Source organism: Leopardus geoffroyi, chromosome A3, assembly GCF_018350155.1.
Source record: "Leopardus geoffroyi isolate Oge1 chromosome A3, O.geoffroyi_Oge1_pat1.0, whole genome shotgun sequence".
Classification (NCBI taxonomy): Eukaryota; Metazoa; Chordata; class Mammalia; order Carnivora; family Felidae; genus Leopardus; species Leopardus geoffroyi.
This window is the reverse complement of record NC_059336.1, coordinates 3435544-3455450: the sequence shown is the minus strand read 5'-3', so window position 1 is coordinate 3455450 and position 19907 is coordinate 3435544. Positions and strand designations below refer to the sequence as shown.

At 50.3% G+C, this 19907-nt stretch overlaps 2 protein-coding genes across 2 annotated transcripts in view; both read left to right on the top strand.

The window, feature by feature from the left end:
- The first annotated feature begins 307 nt into the window (after window positions 1–307).
- Window positions 308–8993, top strand: FAM217B (family with sequence similarity 217 member B). The gene is made up of 4 exons (XM_045444066.1): window positions 308–412; window positions 2200–2314; window positions 2434–2519; window positions 4386–8993. Exon 4 carries the CDS (start codon window positions 4390–4392, stop codon window positions 5497–5499), a length of 1110 nt encoding a protein of 369 aa, XP_045300022.1. The 5' UTR covers window positions 308–412; window positions 2200–2314; window positions 2434–2519; window positions 4386–4389; the 3' UTR covers window positions 5500–8993.
- An 8325-nt stretch (window positions 8994–17318) lies between these two features.
- CDH26 (cadherin 26) overlaps window positions 17319–19907 on the top strand; it is a 40657-nt gene continuing 38068 nt past the window's right edge. Inside the window, exon 1 of the mRNA XM_045444060.1 lies at window positions 17319–17649. Coding sequence (XP_045300016.1) covers window positions 17584–17649 — 66 coding nt within the window. The 5' untranslated portion in view covers window positions 17319–17583. The remainder of the gene's footprint in view (window positions 17650–19907) is intronic.

Genomic DNA, 19907 nt, shown 5'->3' with positions numbered 1-19907 from the left:
GGAGCTCGTCTGCAGACAGAGGAGTGCTTTTTCTCCAGGGGAGAGGAGGTTTTTCCGGGCGCCCCCGGGAGCGCGGGGTGGCGCCTCCCTTTGGCCGCCTCGGAGCTTCTCGGGGGCGGGGGTGGGGGGGAAGGCTGCGTCCGTGGAGCCGCCCCTCCCGCCTTCCCCGCCCGCTGCGTTACTTACATGGCTGCAACTTGTCGGGGCGCAACTTCCCGGCGAGCCTGCGCCCCGCCCCTCGTGACGCCGCCGCGCGCCCGCCCCGCCGGTGGGGCGCAGCCCCGGAGCCCGCCGTGCCGCGCGCCGCCGCCTCCCCGGCCCTGCCGCAGCGCGCCGCAGTCCGACCTCCGCGCCCGGCGCCGGGAAGGCCGGCGGACGGCCTCGTCACGTGTCCTCGGCGACCGCGGAACAGGTCTGATCCATTTCTGTCTGCGTCTGCCCGGCCCCTGCGCCTATCGACCGTAGATCTGTGTCTGCACAAGCGGAGGACGAGGAAGATGCATGCGGCGGGCCCTTGGATTTCTGGGTTACTGGGGGTGGGGTGGGGGGTGAAGGCAAAATGTGGCCTCCCCGGGAGCTGGTCCCCGGGCCAATTTGAAGTCTCTGGGCTAGCCAGCTCTTTGGACGTGTGCACTGCAATGCAACCTGGAACCCCGTCCAGATCCAGGGAGCCTCGCTGCGTAGAGGACAGGCGACCTGACCACACATCACCCACAATGCTTTGCCGCCCAGACGGCCGGCCAGTTCCCTGGAGGGTGGGGAGGGGCGGTGCTGCCTCTGTCCGTCTCCTGGCGCCTAGCCTGAGAGGAAGATGTTGGAAGGCGCGTTAATGCCCTGTGATGAATTATGCAGCTGCCCTTATTCAGCCGCTGGCGCTTGGGAAGCAGTTTTGTAGCCAGTCTCAGACTTGTAGCTTTGTTCCAATGCAAGCCTGAACCATCAGGGAACCCGGGAGCTTGCTTTCTGCATCTTAGGACCCTACAAGCGGTCCTTTCCTGTGTCACTCAGTAACGTGCCCAGAAAACGCTGCCGCTTATGGTGCAGAGCATGCCAGGTGAAATGAAGCGGGGGGAAAGGTGAAAGTGCACGTTCCCGACAGCAGTTTGGGGCCAGGCGTTGTAGAGGGGCCCTTTTCGCTGTCCGGAGGGAGAAAGCAGAAGGAAAACCAAACTATTGAAGGAGGGCTGGTAAAGGGAAGAACCTTTTCTACATCTCAGATGAAGCCAGCCTGTTGATTGTGATAGAAGTCATTAACTGTGAGAGCCTGAAAAGGCACACATACTTATGAAAAGTAATACAGCAGAATTTCAGGAGGACAAAAGAGTCTTCTATAATCCCACCTTTTTTCTGTTTTACAGAGGGAGGGGATATTATGGAAGACAATATTCACTTTGAAATCAGGGCACTTTTTGTAGGCCACCCACTGAAAATCAGGGAAAGTAGCATTCTCCATGTGAGTCAACAGAGATAGCATTATGTGATAGGTATTACTAGATTGACAATCTTTTACTGGATTGATGTGATCGAAAAGGCAGGAGGAGGGGCGCCTGGGTGGCGCAGTCGGTTAAGCGTCCGACTTCAGCTCAGGTCACGATCTCGCGGTCCGTGAGTTCGAGCCCCGCGTCGGGCTCTGGGCTGATGGCTCAGAGCCTGGAGCCTGTTTCCGATTCTGTGTCTCCCTCTCTCTCTGCCCCTCCCCCGTTCATGCTCTGTCTCTCTCTGTCCCAAAAATAAATAAAGGTTGAAAAAAAAAAAAAAAAAAAAAAAAGAAAAGGCAGGAGGATTAAAGGGGAGCTTCCCTAATAGTTTTAGTTCTCTGAGAGCAGGGATATGTGCATTTTCTAGGCTCTCCTGTAATTGTTGAATGAATGAGTGAGTGAACATGGGAGATTGGAGTAATACCTGACCTTAATTAGCCCTGCAAATTTCCTGAAGGTGTTATTTCCGAGGAGACTCTGTGTGTATGTTAGGAGAGAGAGAAGGATTCCACTGGCAGCATTTATAGTGGTCTAATTTTGTATCTAATATCCACCGTGAAAAATAAACAAGAAAGATGAAACTATAAACAGAAGGCAATACCCCCCACCAACATTTCAACACTATGCAAATATTTCAAAACAAACAAGTGAAAACCAGCCCAGTACTGGTGGCAGAGCCGTTTGCAATCCATACTTACCTACCATGTTCTGTTACTTCTAGTTCCGGTGGCCTGGAGGAGTCCTTTCCAAATATAAGAGGAATAAAGAAGTCACTTCCCCAGCTGTCATCATCTGCCAACAGATTGAGCAAAAATATTTCAAGCACTACAGAAAAGGTGATGTAAATTTTGAGGGGAAATCTTAGATTTGTTTTGCTGTTTTGTTTGGTGTGTGTGTGTGTGTGTGTGTGTGTGTGTGTGTTCATGGTATTTATTACTGCATGTCTGTTTTTTAGACAGTCCATCAAACCCTAGATGATGATCAGCCATGTGATTTTTTCAAGAAAGGGAATCGGGTGAATCAGTGTCATCAGAAAAGCAGGTAAATAATTTTAATTGCTTTCTCTTGCAAATGGCACGTTATATCAGTTCTCCAGACCGAATATGTGTGGTTGGAAAAAAAGTAATGTCTGTGGATACGAAATATGTACTTATGTTTTTGACCCATCAGAAATGAGTGGGCAAAGTGGTTTTAAACAGTACCAGTTAGTAATTCCAGGGGCCATAATTCTGCCACTGTTAGCAGAATCTATAATTTTAGGTAAGCCCCTTAATCATCCTTCTATGCGTGCTTCCTTTTTTATAAAATGGATATTGATAATAACTTTTATTGATATACACTGACAGAGTAAACAGAAGTTATAACGGTTTTGGTTATGAGTTCTAAGTAATGACAATTCCTTTATTCATTTTTCCAATATATATTAAGCACGTGTTAGCTATTGCACATGATTCAACACCCTCCATATTTATTAAAAAAAGTAACACATTTTCAAACAATTGCTTAGTGTGGCAGAAACCACTGGACAGGTGACCTCTGAGCTTTCCAGAAGGCCTGTTTACTGCCCATTTTCTTTTACCCTACCTGACTTAATGTTCCTGAGAAGCATTATGAATCCTAGTGAGATGCTGTGTGTTGGGTAAAAAGAAAAGAAAGTATTTTCCACTCTGATATGAGATCCTGCCTGGGAATAAATCACCTCCGGGGGAATTGCAGCCGTGCTGGCAATGCACACAGAATCCGTCATTCCCATTTCCTGCCATTCACAAGGGAGCACGAGTCCTATGTTTTTCATTCATATGGTGTTTTAAGGCACCATACGATTTTTTCTCTCTCATTTTAAATACGGTTTTTCTGAGTGCACTTCCTATTTGAAAACACATGAATAAGCTTTCGATGTGAGGTACAGGTTATATATGCTACACTCTTTCATGTTAAGATTTTATTTATTTATTATTGGGCCCACCTGGGTGGCTCGGTCAGTCGAGCAGCGGACTTCAGCTCAGGTCATGGATCTCACAGTTTGTGAGTTCGAGCCCTACATCGGGCTCTCGGGCTCTCTGCTGTCAGCACACAGTCTGCTTTGAATCCTGTCCCTCTTCCTCGCTGACCCTCCCCTACTCACTTTCTCTGGCTCTCGAAAATAACTAAAAACATTTCTTAAAAAGATTTTATTATTTATTCATTTTGAGAGAGAGAGTGAAAGGGGGGAGAGGAGCAAAGGGGGAGAGAGAGAGAGAGAGAGAGAGAGAGAGAGAGAGAGAGAGAATCTCCAGCAGACTCCACGCTGCAGGGCTCAGTCCCACGACCCTGGGATCATGACCGGAGCGGGTTGCTCAACTGCCTGAGCCACCCAGGTGCCCCTTTCATGTTAAGATTTTAGGTGGTTCAGGCTCAGAATCACCACCAATCAGTGACTAAATTCTATACAACTTGCATTTTATACCTTGTTTACTTTTCATTGAAAATAGGCTTGTCAAAGAAAGCTGTGGCTTTTACTTGTCAGTGTTGTTAAACACTGTTCATCATTAACAGAACAGATTGAGTGTTTACAACAGATTTTCTCCAAACTGGTGGGGTTTTTTTTGTTTGTTTGTTTGTTTGTTTTGGAATATACACGACTGGTCTAAAATTACAAGCACTTTAAGAACCGTCAGTGTTTTTCCTAAAGGGATCTGGTATCCGACAAAATCCATGCATCTACTCTGGGCACCTGTGTCCTGTCACGTTTCTTGAGTGGCGTCCTGTGTGCCCAGTTGCTCTGTGAGCACCACTGGCTGGGCAGGGGCCGTGCGGGCCTTCCTGGGGACAACCGGAACGCCACTGGCGGGTGCCCGTTGTCTGTTTAATCACCGGCAGGCCAGGTCTTGTCCAATGAACTAAGAATTACAGTTTTATCTCTCACAGCAATATGAATGCTGGCCCATCTTGGAATAAAGCACAACGTTCAAAAAACTCTTCAGGAAAAAGGCAGAGTAAATCCCAGGCACCCCAGGTGTCCCCCCATCTGCCTGTGGACAGACTCAGAGAAAGCGTTTCCCCGGAAGGCAAACCCAAAAGGAGCCCCCTGGACCCCAGGTGTCGGGGCGCCTCGGGGAACGAGCTGTTTCTCGACCTTCAGTGCATGAAAATCATGAAGGAGGGCGCAGACGAGGACGAGGACAGCGCCAGCGACTTGTCGGACTCGGAGAGAGTCCCGGTGCCACCTTCCGCGCTCGCGCCCCCGGAGCTGCACCTGCGAGCGGAGGAGATCGATGCCGCCGACCCGGACCCGGACCCGGACCCGCGGGGCACGCAGACCCCCTACCGCTACGCGGACTTCCTCCCGGCCCCGTTCAGCTCCTGGGACCTCCGCGACCTGGCCGTGCCACCGGGCGCCGAGCCCAGGCCAGCGGCTCAGGGTGGCGCGGCGGGGCTGCTCGCCAGGTACATCGACAGGCTGCTCCAGCTCGAGTGGCTGCAGATGCAGACCGTGCAGGGTGAGAAGGGGAAGGGCGCCAAGGCCAGGCCTCCCACCGCCCCCGGCATGGCGGGGGCTCTGAAAAGCCCAGGCAGAAGCAAGCTGGTGGTCAGCGCTCCAGCCAGGCCTCACCAAGAGGGGGCTCCCAAGTCAGGCGCTTCCCGAAGGAGAGACCTGCACCTCGAGGAAGCCCGTCCATCCTATTACGCCTTTGACACCCCCCGCAAAGCTGTCCACGTGGCGCGGAGCGGCGGACCAAGTTCGCAGAAGCCAGCCTTGGAGGGCAGGACGGAGGAGCAGAAGAAGAAATGGACTAAGAGCCCCAGGCCGCAGCGCCGGGACCTGCCCTGCAGTGACAGCGGCCCCCGCGCGGACAGCGGCGGTGGCGGTGCTTCGGCGCAGGCGGTGACCACCCCGGACTCCTGCGGGGCCCCCAGAGCGCAAGCTCACGGGAACCTGAAGAAGAAGGGCAGTGCCAGCACCTGCTCTCAGGCCACCACATCCAGTGAGAAGAAATTCAAAACCAATGGAGTAAAGCAAAGCACATACAGATTCAAATAATAACTGAAATAACGAATTGCAAAGGCCCGCGGATACCTAAACACGAGAGCTCTGGCACAAGTCACGATACGGTGCATTTTAGGACATTTTATGATGACTGACATGTAAGTCGTTGACTGGCCCTTTAAGTGCATCCCCACCCTTACCCCAGCCACACTGGGCTTATTGCCGAACAAAGGTGTCTTTCAATAAGCCTCTCTTTGTCCTGACTGTCTTAAGCAAGTGAGAGCCCTTTTGAGGAAAATTTAACCAAGATCTGTGCCATATAAAGAAAATGACAGGGAAAGAGAGGTCTGAACTGGAAACAGCAGCCAGCCCACAACATAAGGCAGGCGGTAACGTTCAGCTCCCCACTTGGAGTGTGCCTGCGTGCAGAAAGCGCATACGTACTGCTTTGAACCCCTGTGGGATCTGAAACGTTTGAGATCGAGTTCTTGGTGTCCTCCTCATGAGCTGTCCAAACAGAAGTTGTGTCCACTTCAGCCCGAGGAGAAGCTTCAGCTCTTTTCTCAAGTTTGGGAGCCATCTCTTTTGAGCAAAGTTATGTATCACTAAGCTGCTTGCTGTTTCTAGACCGTGGAATCTAGCACTTTTCACAGTTGTTGTTTTTTGTTTAAAGTGTTTTAAATGTCGAGGTGGTGGGGAAGTCCGCCTTTGGAGTCTTTGTATTTGCGGTTAAAGTGGTGCCAAGACTTTGTCCGGCTGTAAGTTAGCGGGTCTCGGCGGGACCGCTACTGTTTGGTGGGAGATAAACATGTGTTTCTGTATGCATGTGCATACATGCAGTGCACGTATGGCTTCTGGAAGAAGGTGCACAGAAAAACCACCTTTTTAGAGTTTGTGCATGAAAGGCCTACGATCAGACACACACAGAGCCACATGTGACTGTCACAGTCATTCCATTACTGATTTGGATATCCTGCTGTCCGTAGTCAGTATAAGGATCTGTTTTACTTCGCAAGAGCAGGATTTTACCACCTTGCTTCGGGGCAGAGGAGTGAGGACACGTTTCAGAATGGACAGGGGAATTGGATAGGAATGATAGGGATTACTGAGTGTCTTCTTAACATCCTTAGCTGGTCCCTGGCTCCCTGGCTCTCCTAGATCCTAGATGCTGCTTATTTAACTGTCCTTAAGTGATGCCTGCTTGTCCATACACTTGTGCTGTGACACAAGTCACATACAGATTCAATTCTGTTGCTACTGTGAATATCTTTAAAACCTTCGGTTGAGGGGTGCCTGGGTGGCGCAGTCGGTGAAGCGTCCGACTTCAGCCAGGTCACGATCTCGCGGTCCGTGAGTTCGAGCCCCGCATCAGGCTCTGGGCTGATGGCTCAGAGCCTGGAGCCTGTTTCCGATTCTGTGTCTCCCTCTCTCTCTGCCCCTCCCCTGTTCATGCTCTGTCTCTCTCTGTCCCAAAAATGAATAAACGTTGAAAAAAAAAAAAAAAAAGAAAAGAAAAAAAAAACCTTCGGTTGACTGCTGGATATCCAGTATGTTTTGATGACTGTAGCTGATTTTATGTCTTTAAATGATCACTCTCTTTGTTTTCATACACATGGGTTTCAATTTTTTCACCTTTGGGGCAAACTAAAAACTTGGCTCTTTTCATTTGAAAATGTACACCGGCCTGCAGGCTCCGTGGACCCTGCCATCCAAGCGCCATCTAAGATGCTTTAAGTTAATAGCCTAAGGACAAGATGCATTTGTAAATAAAATAATCATGGGTAGAAGTTCAATATTACGGTGCCATTTTAAAATCTGACTTTGATAACGTTAAACAACATACACACATTTTCAAGGTCATTTTTTTCTTCCAAGAGTTTATGTCTAGAGTTTTATGGATTCCCTGTTAGAGTCTTTACCTTTCACAGCCCCCTATGGGAGAAAGTATGCTCTTAACATGAAGATCTCGTACCTTTGGATGTGAACAAAGACGTGCATCCAGCGGGCATCCCTTCCCGAGTTCTCGGTGACGCTGTCACTTCCACACCTGGTGTCTGTGTTGTAACTTGAAAACAGCGCTGATCTTCACCTTTTTGTGCTTCCTGAGTGGCACCCCGTGTATCCTGCACCCTACCTGCTGCTCGTGAGTGCACACGGACTGGTCCTTTATACACGGCTGGTAGTGCACCTCGTGCACAATCCTTTCTCTACTCAGATTTTTACACAGCTCTTGATAACATTTCAGGGCCGATAAATCTCTGTAAGCACGTTATACACACATATATATACTCCTGTTACCGATACTACGGGGTTTAGGCTGCGTCGCTGCCTTCTCTGGTAATGCTCCCTTTGGGTACTCTTGGACACCCCCCAGGGTGAGGCCGTCGGGCTTCTTTGCCTCGCCTGTGTCGGAGCCAACACGATTCAGAAATTTACAGGTGGCACCTGAGATGTTCCATTTGTTCCTTGCTCTTTGACTTGAAGTCAGTTGCCTAATTTGGGGAATAGTTATAATGTCACCTGTTGAGACCATTTTAAAAGCCTGTGAAAGTGACTTTGCCTGTTTACTTTTTTGCCTCAGGTTGATGCTTTATTTTAACCAGTATTCTTGCAACGGGATCGGGGCTCCTGATGAACCGCATAGGTTCACTGCAGAACGTAAGCACAATTTGAATTCTGTGATTTCTGGTACACATCCCCAGCATAGCCTCCTTTTGTAAACGCTGCAGACAGCAGACATTTTCACGCAGATGGCCCTGGCAAGTGGGAGTCGGGACCTCCTCTGGCTGGTCCGGTCGCAGCCACTGAGTGTCCTGCTAGTCTGGGGACATGAGTCGTTCATTCAGCATTCAGAGAAGTGCCTCTCATTTCTGGGGAATTGTTTACATCCATGTTATGCTTCAACCAATTAAAATGATGCAAGGTAAAAAAAAAATGTAGAGAATGTAAGAAGAATTAATTGCTTCCGGCTCAGAACCAGTGGAAAATGTAAAAACATACAAAAACAAACTGCAAAAATATATCAGTATTAGTACAGTTCTTTAGATTGAGACTACTTCTCAAATCTTCAATGGCTCGATTGGCCAAAGGTTCGTAAGTGACTGGGCACTTACGAGGGCAGGGTGGGTGCCCCATGTCAGCAAAGATCGGGGGACGTGGTTGATCTCATGGCAGCTACGGGCTCAAGGGAGGAAGGTTTGGAGTGGTTCTTAAGCTATTAGGTTAGTTTCCAGAGAAACGGAAGAATCTTTACCTTTCGTGCTTTAAATATTGCCCAAGTCCTCTTTATGCTCACCTACTTGAGTGGTAAAAAATATAAAACTCTGGGTAGGTGGTAGTGAATTTCATGGTAACAGAGAAGCAGTATTTATTATGTATTCACGTGCACGTACAGAGCTCCGTTTCAAATGGCCTGACTCTGTGGGGCATGTTTGTTATTTGCTGTTACGATTATCGTATGCTTGGTTTTGTACATAATAATACAGAGTGCGTGCAAGTTTTTGTGAGTCTGGATTTCTTTCCTTGAGATCAATTAAACAGTAGGAGATATCGTCTGCCTTTTTTGGATATGGTTTTGTTTTGCTTTTCGTGCAGTTCTCTTCCTGTTTGTCTCTTTTCTCCCGGATCACCTCACAGAACCACAGGGGAGGGGACTCGGCCCCAATCCTTTCTTTTCAACGTTTATTTATTTTTGGGACAGAGAGAGACAGAGCATGAACGGGGGAGGGGCAGAGAGAGAGGGAGACACAGAATCGGAAACAGGCTCCAGGCTCTGAGCCATCAGCCCAGAGCCCGACGCGGGGCTCGAACTCACGGACCGCGAGATCGTGACCTGGCTGAAGTCGGACGCTTAACCGACTGCGCCACCCAGGCGCCCCCCAATCCTTTCTTAATACTGAGCAACGTATGTGGCAACATGACTGGATGCACCTGAGAACCACTGCCGGTGTGTTTTTGAGTCCCTCTTCCTCTTATGCCCCCAGAAGGCGCTGAACGCTTAGGGAACCGGGTTGGAAATTCAGTAAAGCAAAATGGCATGTGACAGAAGGGGCCCACATTTAGCTTGCACGTCTAGGACTGAGCGCCCGCTGTCCCAAGGAGGGCACCTGGGTGTCGCAGACGTTCCAAAAGGCCCTTTGCTCCTTCATCTAAACTCTTTGCTCCTTCTTCTAAATTCATATCTGGCAAGGAGGTGCATTCTTTGGAGTCTACCGAATAGTGGTATTTAGAAAAAAAATTTTTAACATTTATTTTTGAGACACAGAGACAGAGTGTGAGCAGGGGAGGGGCAGACACAGAATCCAAAGCAAGTTCCAGGCTCCAAGCTGTCGGCACAGAGCCTGACATGGGGCTTGAACTCATGACCTGAGCCGAAGTCAGATGCTTCGACTAAGCCACCCAGTCGCCCCCAAATCGTGGTGGTTTAAAACATAATTTTGGGGGTGTTAAGAATTCAACTGGGAGGGGCGCCTGGGTGGTGCAGTCGGTTAAGCGTCCGACTTCAGCCAGGTCACGATCTCGCGGTCCGTGAGTTCGAGCCCCGCGTCGGGCTCTGGGCTGATGGCTCAGAGCCTGGAGCCTGTTTCCGATTCTGTGTCTCCCTCTCTCTCTGCCCCTCCCCCGTTCATGCTCTGTCTCTCTCTGTCCCAAAAATGAATAAACGTTGGAAAAAAAAAATTTAAAAAAAAAAATTCAACTGAGAAAATTTTATCGATCTTACTGGCTTTATTTAATGATGCATGAGTCAGGCAGCATCCCATCCAGCAGATGGAAAGGAGCCCCAAGGGACGTCCAAAAGGGAAGGACTTTTATAGGCAGAAGGGAGTGGGCACGAGGAAATTGTACAAGGTCACTTTCACTTCTGGGGTGGCCAAGGTCATACCAGGCAGATGGCCTCACTAGTGCTGATCACATGACTCCTGACTATCTGGTTTAAGATCCTGCTCTGGGAGAGGCAAGACTGTGAGTAAAGCTGGGTTCAGTGACGGGCCGGTAGGCTTGTTATCCGGGGGTTTAAAAATAAGGTTTTGGTAGCTTGAAAATTAACCACGGTGGAAGTTTTAAGTCATAAATTTGTACATAAGATGATAGATTGTTTTTGGATGGTGCTGTGTTATTATCCACAAGGTAGCAACTTAACCTCTAGACCTAACCTAAAACAACCTCAGTCTGCCGTCTCCCTGTTTGATTGCTTTAACACCTTAAAACAACTATATCTCGTGTAGAATAATGCTCATGGATGAATAATTTGTAAAAATCTTCCTAGAGACCCTGTTTCAAAAAATAGGCCTCAAATAGCCCTGTCCTCGGCGGTTTGATATGTAAGGAATTAACTCTGATAATGCTGGGAAAATATAAGTGGGACTTTAAAAATGGAATAGTCATGAATACAGTTGTCCTCGTGTGAGTGATACTTTAGAGGAAACCAGTGTACGTTTCTCTGTACATTACATTCAACCAGAGCCGTCTCATGCCGTGCTACCCAAGCTTGTGAGCCCCACCTCAGACCTGCTACATGTGAAGGAGTTCAGCACACGCCACCCCAAAACGTGACACTCTGGCGAACTGACTGCCTTGAGCCAAAGGCACTTGAGAAACAGCAACTCAAAGGAAAACACTCTTCCCTTTCTTTTTCTTCAAAGCAGGAGATGAAATTCCTATATGAAAGACATCCTCCCTGCGCCAGAAAGGAAGTAATGTGCTTCTCATCAGGGATGAGAGGCTGAGGCCAAGAGGACTCTACACGCATTTTGTTTGTTAAAATGACCCTTATCTGGGGCGCCTGGGTGGCTCAGTCGGCTGAGCATCTGACTTCGGCTCAGGTGATGATCTCACGTTTCTTGGGTTTGAGCCCCACGTCGGGCTCTGTGCTGACGACTCAGAGCCTGGAGCCTGCTTCGTGGATTATGTATGTCTCTGGCTCTCCCCCACTTGCCTTCAGTCTCTCTGTCTTTCTCGCTCCCTCCTCTTCCTTAGTCTCCCCACATGGCTCCCTCTGTCCAACCTAATACCAAAGCAGGTAACCGTGGCCATTTCTTTGGGTCTTTGTTCCTTAGGAAGTCTGCATCATGGAAAACTTGTATTCTAGAATTTGCATGCTTTTGTCCCGCTGATCTGTCTTCTGTCAACTTAATTCTCAGGACCAGCCAAACAGAACCCTAAGAGGGTACAAGGGGAGCCGTGTTTGCAGCCCCAAAATACACCTCTTTGACATAAGGATGATTTTAGGCTCCTTATATTTAAGAAACAGCATACACATAGGAAAAGCTCTGAGAACTGAGAAGTTACCCTTTTGTAAGAGACACGTGGGGGAGATCTCCATCTGTAAGGGTGCCTCCCTTTTGTACCAGGAAGAGGATGAGGAAATCTCTAGAAACACTTATCAACTCTTATCTCTTTAAGGCCTGGACTTACATCTGCAAAACAACCACAGCCATTTATTGTACTTTTCCTATTAACCTCATATAAGCGCCCCCCCATCCCCACCCCTCGTATCTTTTGTTTTTTGGTGGAGGTGACATTGAAGGTGACAACGCGAGGCATTTCAAGGACTCTCCATTTCCTGGGTCTCTCCCATGTATGCAGGAGGCATACGTGTTATTAAACTTCTGTTTGTGTTCCTCTGTTAATCTGTCCGCGTCCAGAGGTCTCCGTCAAGAACCTAGATGGGTAGAAGTAAACTAATTTTTCGTCTCCTGTGAAGGTAAGGGTAACATTTTACCTCCCCAACAGAATCAGGGTCTGCATCTGAACAAGATCCTTGGCAGGTAATGTTTGACAAAACTCACATTCGTGGCACTTAAAAATCTGCAAGTTTGAGGGGCGCCTGGGTGGCTCAGTTGGTTAAGCGTCTGAGTTCAGCTCAGGTCATGATCTCACAGTCCGTGAACTCGTGTCCAGCTGTGTGCAGCCTGCTTCGGATTCTGTGTCTCCCTCTCTCTCTCTTCCCCTCCCCAGCTCATTCTCTGTCTCTGTCTCCTTCAAAAATAAACATTAAAAAACAAAGGTCTGAAACGACTGTTTTGACCACACGCCCCTGGCTGGACCCCCTGCACTCTGGCCACGCTAACAAGTGTGTCTGCTTATCTGTATGCTATTTTCTCCGGAGCTTACAAGCCCTCTGCTATCTCTTTGCCCAAGAACAGGTCATTAAGTGGCTTGATTTATGGCCTCTGATATCCTGTGGGGCAAGCGAGTGCCAAGGAACTGAGGTTTCTCAGAACATGTCCACCTTGAACACACTTCGACTTTCATGCACTTCCACCTTTATTTATTTATTTTAAAGAGTGTGAACATTTTATTTTTATTTAGAGAGGAGGGGGGGAGGGCAGAAAGGGCAGAGAGAGAGAGAGAGAGAGAGAGAGAGAGAATCCCAAGCAGGCTCTGCACTGTCAGCACGGAGCCCGATGCGGGGCTCGAACTCACGGACTGAGATCATGACCTGAGCTGAAGTCAACAGACGCTCAACTGACTAAGCCACCCAGGTGCCCCTACACTTCTGCTTTTAAACTCAGGAGCGAGAACCTCACCGTGCCCTCAGCTCGCCTTCCCACTGCCTTCATCATGCTGGCCACGTTTACAAGACTCACTGCCGCCTGTCACCAAGCTTTTCCTCCGAAACCCTGTCTCGCAACATTCCCACCCCAGCACAGTAAGGAGAAGGAAAAGGAAGGCTTTGCTTTTGTCCCATGTTGCTCAGTTTTCTAAATACTGGAATGAAATGCTTTTTACTTATAGGTCTCACACAATAAATGAGCTGAATGGTCTCCCAAGTTTAGTTGAAGATGTTCTAATTAAAGGAAGTATGTCTTTTTCCCTCAGCAGGACAAGTTTTGATGTGGGAGGAGGTTAAATAGCCCCAAAGTTCTCTCTTCTTTCCCGAAAAAGCATAAAAATATTTATATACATAAATCACTGAAAAAAAAGCTCAGTGCGTCTGCTATCAATATAATTAGTATAAAACATACTTGCAGAAAGCGAGAAGCACTTCAATCTGTTGTATTTGGCAGTGTTTCTAAGCACCCCCACCCTTTCATCTACAGTTACTAGTTGAACAAATAGGGGCAAGAAATTTCTCCAAGGAAATGTTCTGGCCAGCTCTTGGTGGCTGACAAAATACGAAAACGTAAGGAGCACGCTTTCTCATCAGCCAGCCTACGTGACTACGAAAGCATCAACACAGGACAGACAAAAATGTCTCGGTCCCTTACAGCAAATCAGGAAATACAAATGACGAATAATTTTATTCTCACGTGAAGTCTCCCCTTCACTCCCACACATGGCAGGTATCGGGGTACAGTGTTAGATACACAGTATTAGACTGTAGGCTCAGAGTACGCTTAGTCATAAGTTGCATTTTTCAATGCGGGAGTCAAATTCGCTTTTCTGATATTTTCCCCCCAACATCGTGTTATACACATCTTCAAACATACAGAGAAGTCGAAAGACCCGTCCAGCGAACACCTAATTCTCACTGTGCAGATGCCACAGCTCACAGCTCGTTCCCTGCCTTGTGCCCCCACCCCGCCCCGCACCCACCCACCTGCCTCCTCCAAGCACCTGCCGCCCTCCAGTTGCCACCTGCCTCTGGTCGCTCGCCAGTGCGCCGGCGTCACTGTTCTGTGTTTTGGTGAGCGGTGGTCATTCTTTGTGGCAGGCCTGGGCTGGGGAACCAGTTCCCATGACTGGGGACACAGCCTTTCCCTTGGGTTTTTGTTACTGTTCTATTTCGTTCCTTAACTCTACTTGAGACTATTCCAAGACTCATGACTTTGGAGAAACAGGACCTTGAATTGAGAATCCTTTGGCGGGAAAATAAATTTTATATGAGGGGACATACATGGAGAAGTCCCAACCAAGGCAAAGCCTAACCAGGAGCCACGTAATCTGTTCTGAATCTGAGTTTTACCTATTTATTTTTGAGAGAGAGAGAGAGAGAGGGAATCCCAAGCAGATTCCACACTCAGAGAGGAGCCCAACTCGAGGCTTGATCCCAGGACTCTGGGACCATGACCTGATCATCAAGAGTCAGATGCTCAACTGACTGAGCCCCCCAGGTGCCCCGAATCTGACTTTAAAGCAGGGTGTTTGACTCCCTCAGCTCCTGTGGGCACTCCTCCCCAGGCTCCCCAGCATGGGGGCATCTGCCTCCCGGTTAGCAGGTGAGCGGTCGGGGGTGGGTGTGGGGGCTTGGCCTGCTCTTCTCCAACCTCCCTTCCGGCATAGAGAGGAGGGCCTCCTCCACTCCCTCCCTCTCCTAGGCCCTGCATCCTCCAGCACAGACAGGGGACACTGAGGCAGAAGCAGCTGTGTTTCCTCTTTCACAGACCTCCCTCCACACTTTCACCGAGGCTGGTTCGCCTCTGGGCAGAAGGCGTCCGCTCGTCACACACCAGACCCGTCTCCACCTGTCCGCACAGCAGCCCCCTCAGGGGGCAGGAAGAAGGCTCCCGTCCCACTGTTTTCCTCCGTTGACATTTACTTGACCGCGTGGGAGAGTCCGCCTCCTGTCACGCCAGATGGAGAGCATTTTCCCGTGCCCTCTCTAGGGCCCGGTGTCCTCAGCCGGGCACAGGGCCTGGTCAGCCACACCCCCGTCCGAGCAGAGCCGGGACAGGGCACCAGGCCCTCGGCCTTACCGTCACCCCCCCCCCCCCCCATTCCCAGTGACTCCACTCACTGGGAAAACCCCACCCACTGATTTCCAGAGATGGAAAGAAAGCTTCCCATCCCTCCCCGGTTGAGGCAAGCGGAAGGCAGCCGACCCCCTGCCCCGTGACCCCTCATGTCCACAGGACCAGTCCTGCCATCATCTTTTAGAGTCCTGAAGCGTCTGGTCTTAGTTGTTGGGGTCTCTTTTTAGAATGTAGTGAATGTAACACTTCCTTGTCTTCAGTTCGGGGTCCTAATCACCAGTTCCTGGGCAAGTACACAGCTTCCGTGCCACGTGCTTCTCTCTGCAAAGACGGAGAAGGGATACGTTTAAGTTGCCGTCCCTAAGTACCCTGAAAATGAAGGCTGGCGGGTGCGGGAACCCTAACTGACATGGATAATTCAAGATGAAATTAATCCTTAGCAGCACTCGTGGTGTGCTTATCATTATAATGAATGCTGAGGGGTGCCTGGGTGCCTCAGTCGTTTAAGCGGCCCACTTTGGCCCAGGTCATGATCTCGAGGTTCGTGGGTTCGAGCCCCGGGGCAGGCTCTGTGCTGACAGCTCGGAACCTGCTTCTGGGGCTCCTGGATGGCTCAGTCGGCTAAGCGTCTGACTTTGGCTCATGTCATGATCTCACGGAACCTGCTTCAGATCCTCTGTCCCTCTCTCTCTCTGCCCACCCCCTCCCCCAAATAAATATTTAAAATATTTTTTTTAAATGCTGAGAACTTGTGCTGGGTTGGGCACCCCTTGAACACCCCAAGGTGAGACCGTGAAGTCCAGGTAATTCGCTGTGGCTCACTCCTTCCTTTTCGCCCTCCCACGCCATTTATCTTTCAACCACATTTCATTCAACTGTGTACGTGGATCCGGGAGCTGCCACCTTGTGGCTTCAAAGCGTTAGTGCACTTGTGAGGGCACAGGAACCCTGGACAGTCTTCTCCGCAATCAGATGCTCATGAGGAAAGGGAACTGACACCTAGTTCTGACTCACGGGGGACGTGTGGCAGGCGAAGCCCAGCGTCTCTCAACCCAAATGAGAGAAGGGACGCCTTACGGGAAACTGGCATCTTGCTCGGTTATTTTTAAATGTTTGAGGATGTTGAAAATGTGGCTGTTTCTAATACATTAAAATACCCATTTCTTTCAACTGAAAACAAATGTGAAAGTAGAATCCATCATAAGCATTCCCCAGCCCCTCCCCAGATACCTGGAGGTCAGCACACTGTCTTTCCGGCTCTATATTATCTCCCTCAGCATTATTCCAGCAAAGGGGTGCCCAGCTTGCAACTTCTGTTTCTCCCCCAAATGTTCCACATGGTTTAGCTTACCTGGTCTAGAAATTCTGAATTAGGGATTCTAACGTAAGCAAAATTTCAGTAGAGCAAACGGAATAAAAATACCCACTTTGAAAATAAGCATGAAGTCGTAAATTCGATAATTATTATTCTGTTTCTGTTTATGCACGGGAGGTATTGACAGACCTTCAAATTGCATTTGTTACTGTGTTTAATAAGAAACTACTAATTTAGATTAAGGTAACAAACTACTCACAGTATAATGCTCAGCAGCATCTCACAGAACCATGAATGGGTGGGAAGAAAGGCTACCTTCTCCACTTGCTAAAGAACGGTTCGCTATTTTAAAGGTGTTGGGGTACCAAGCTACTAGTACCCACAGTACTAGTGATCGGGTGAACGGAGCTCCGAGTTCATCTAAAACTCAATCATTGCAACCTGAAGTGCGGATTGGGTAGAACCCTTGCCTACGCTTTTTTTCTGGTAGTTTAGTGCAAAACCCCCCAGGTTGGCACAGAGCCCCTGCCCGCAGGGCGCCTCTCTTTATCTCTTCCTCCTCCAATCCTAAAGTCACAGCTAAGCCTAGCAGAGACTTCGGTAGAAAAGGTCTGCACGCCGCGGAGCCCGGAGACACGGTTGGGATAAATAAAGATGGTTGGTGCTTCGGAAAGTGGACGGTGTCTGCGTTTTTCTCCCCGCTTCACAAGGTTATTCTTTCTTGGAGTCCCTTGGCACTGCTTCTGTTTCAAAGCACAGGCGCTGTAGGAAACGGTCGTTGAAATATCCTGCTTCAGAAAGAGGTCACGGGACATTCCGCTTGGAACTAAAGTCAAACAAACCAACCACAGGTGCCGGTGTCATGTTCCTCGGGCTGATCTAATCCCCCGGGGTCGGGCCCCAGCCGGGTTTCTGTGCCCGTGACCCAGCAGGCAACTATGTGTGTGAGGCAGGGCAGTTTTATTCCCCTCCACTCCCTTCCCGGGAACTGGACTGTCATCATGAGGTTAAAGCTTAAGGCTCAGCCCAGCCGCTCGCCGTGATAAATAGAGGAGGAGCGAGAGGAGATGAGGGTTTCTGGGACAAAGTGCCCCCAGAGCGGTCGGAGGACCAGGCTGAGGAGGAAGTGATCGGGGACCAGAGGCTCGGGGCGGACCTGCGGTCGCCTGCGTGCACCCCCACTTGGACATGGGCTCCGGGACCCGCCCCTCGCTGCCACTTCTTCCAGTGCTGCTGCTGGTTCTGCTGCTGCAGGTGAGCTGGGCAGGTGCTGGGAACCCGGGCGGGGATCCACGCGCAGTGGGACTGAAGGCACGGCTCAAGTTGGCCGTGCCCCTGCTGCGGTGACAGGCTGGGAGAGGGGCCGAGGAGAGCTCTCTGGCCAAGCCCTGCGAGGAGGGCAGGTGTCGGGGGAGCCCGGGGTTTGCGCACCTGTAGGGGGGCGTTGGCAGCAGGGCTCCCGAATGTGTACAAGGGAGGGGTTGGCTTAGGGTCACAACCTGTTCGGGGCAGTGGTGGAGATGGGCTAAGGTGTGACTTCATCTTAAAACTGGTTTCAATAGTACACAGCAGTTTTATTTAGATTTGTGTTGACCCAAGCTTCCTAAGGGCACTTCTACTCACGCCTCGTATAAGGCTGAGAAAATGTCAGCTGTGTGTGTTGCGGACAATCTGAGCAGACGAGGAGGGTGGGAGGGCGTAATCCCCCCTGCCCCCCCACCTCTTGCCCCCTAGCACCAGTGGAAATACAAACAGTGGACTCAAGGTTAGAAAGTACAGGGGCTTGTTGGATTTGCACTTACCCTGGGAGACTCACCGTTGGGTACGCTTGTCGTTACCCCCTGCTCCGTGGCTTTCTGCCACAGAGAGGGACAGCCCCGAGACTCTGCCACGGAGTTTTCCCTTAGGAGCCGGCCGCGGGCCAGCTGTGCGTCTGGATCGGGTTGCCTGAGGACCTCGGTCCTCACCTTGGCTCGAGGTGGACTCTTTTAGGTTGCTGCAGAACTCCCGAGGCCTGGGAACCTCTCCTAGAGGTTCGGACTGAGCTGATCTGGGGGGTGGCCTGGCCCTTATGGCTTTCACTTGATCTTCTTAAGCCTCGCCTTCTTTACCTGCAAACGGGGCTAATAGTTGCTCTCCCCTGCCCTGGCGGTCACAAGAGTGAATGAGGAGATGGGCTTGGCTGGCGTGCCCGCATGTCTGTGTCCTCCTGGTTTTCTAGCCACGGGGAAATGGTTGGTAACACGCATCCAGCGCCCGCTCTGCTGCTATCTACTGGATTCTTGCTCTGGGCCGAGCAAACAAGGTGGGGGTGGGGGTGGGGTGGACGGAAACCCCTTGTGTGGTGCCCACTCCAGTGCAGCTGGCTCCTGACGCAAGCATCATGTTTGGCACCAGGGGCACGGAAGTTGGAGGATTTTCTTGGTTCCTCGTTGCCACATCCAGTTGTGAATGTTCTTAAACAAACAGCACTCCTTTTACCTCCAGGAGACTTTGTTGAATCCCATTCATAGCCGGTTTTAATCATCAAACCCTGTCTCCGTCTTTCCCTTGCCCCTGCCCTTGCCCCTGACCGGTCTCATCAGAAAACAGACGTGCGTTTTCGTCTTCTGACCAAGCCCAAGCAAGTTAGTTCGCGTCCAGGGGCGTGTTGAGTCGGGGTGGGCAGCGGCGATTGGACTGTGGGTAGTAATCCAGTGTTTGTTGGAAGCAGCTTTCTGCTGATTCCAGGGGACCGAGACAGACAAAAAGAACGTGCTGCAGTAGGAACCAGGAGAGGGGGGGGAGTTAGCAATCTCCATTCTGGACCCTTAACGGGGCAAAGAGCTTTCCGCCCATTGGGTGCTCAGTCATCGGCCATCGGCCGTTAGTAACCCAATTCCTTCCCGTTCCTCCCCTTGTCCCCCCGCCCCCCGGGTTGGCTTACAACCATCCCTGACCTCCAAAACAGGTACCCACTGCCCCTCTCTGATCTCCAAATGCAAAGTCAGTACGCGCACTGCTGGAGCACTGCTGTCTCCAACGGTTTTCTCGTGAACCCCTACATCCTCGCTGTCTGGGGGGCACAAAGCAGAGGACGACGTTGTGAGCCTCCGGCAGGTTTTCACCTTTGCTCCAGACTCAGCCACAAGCCTCGGAGGGGAGTCCTGCCCCCTTCTCTTAGGTAATTTCTGGTCCCAAGGACTCGGGAGTGTTCAGGCCTGGACTGTGGCCAGCTCCCCAGATCACAGAGGAGGGAAGGACTGAGAGAATGAAATCAGATGTGAGCAAAGTCTGTCACGTCGTGGTTGCTGGTTTTTAATCTGGGAAATTCCACACCGAGTTATCTTTCAAAAATTGTCAGCATCACTGGTCTGCCCGATTAATTTGCTAAGCCCTTCATTCAAGATGAACAGTCCGTGGGTTGTAGAAGGTGAGGGACAGGGTGGCAGGGCTGAAGCTGGGCGCTCAAGGGACAGAGCAGGCTGGACAGAGCGCTGGGAAGCCAGTGACGTGGTGAAGTCTGCACTTTT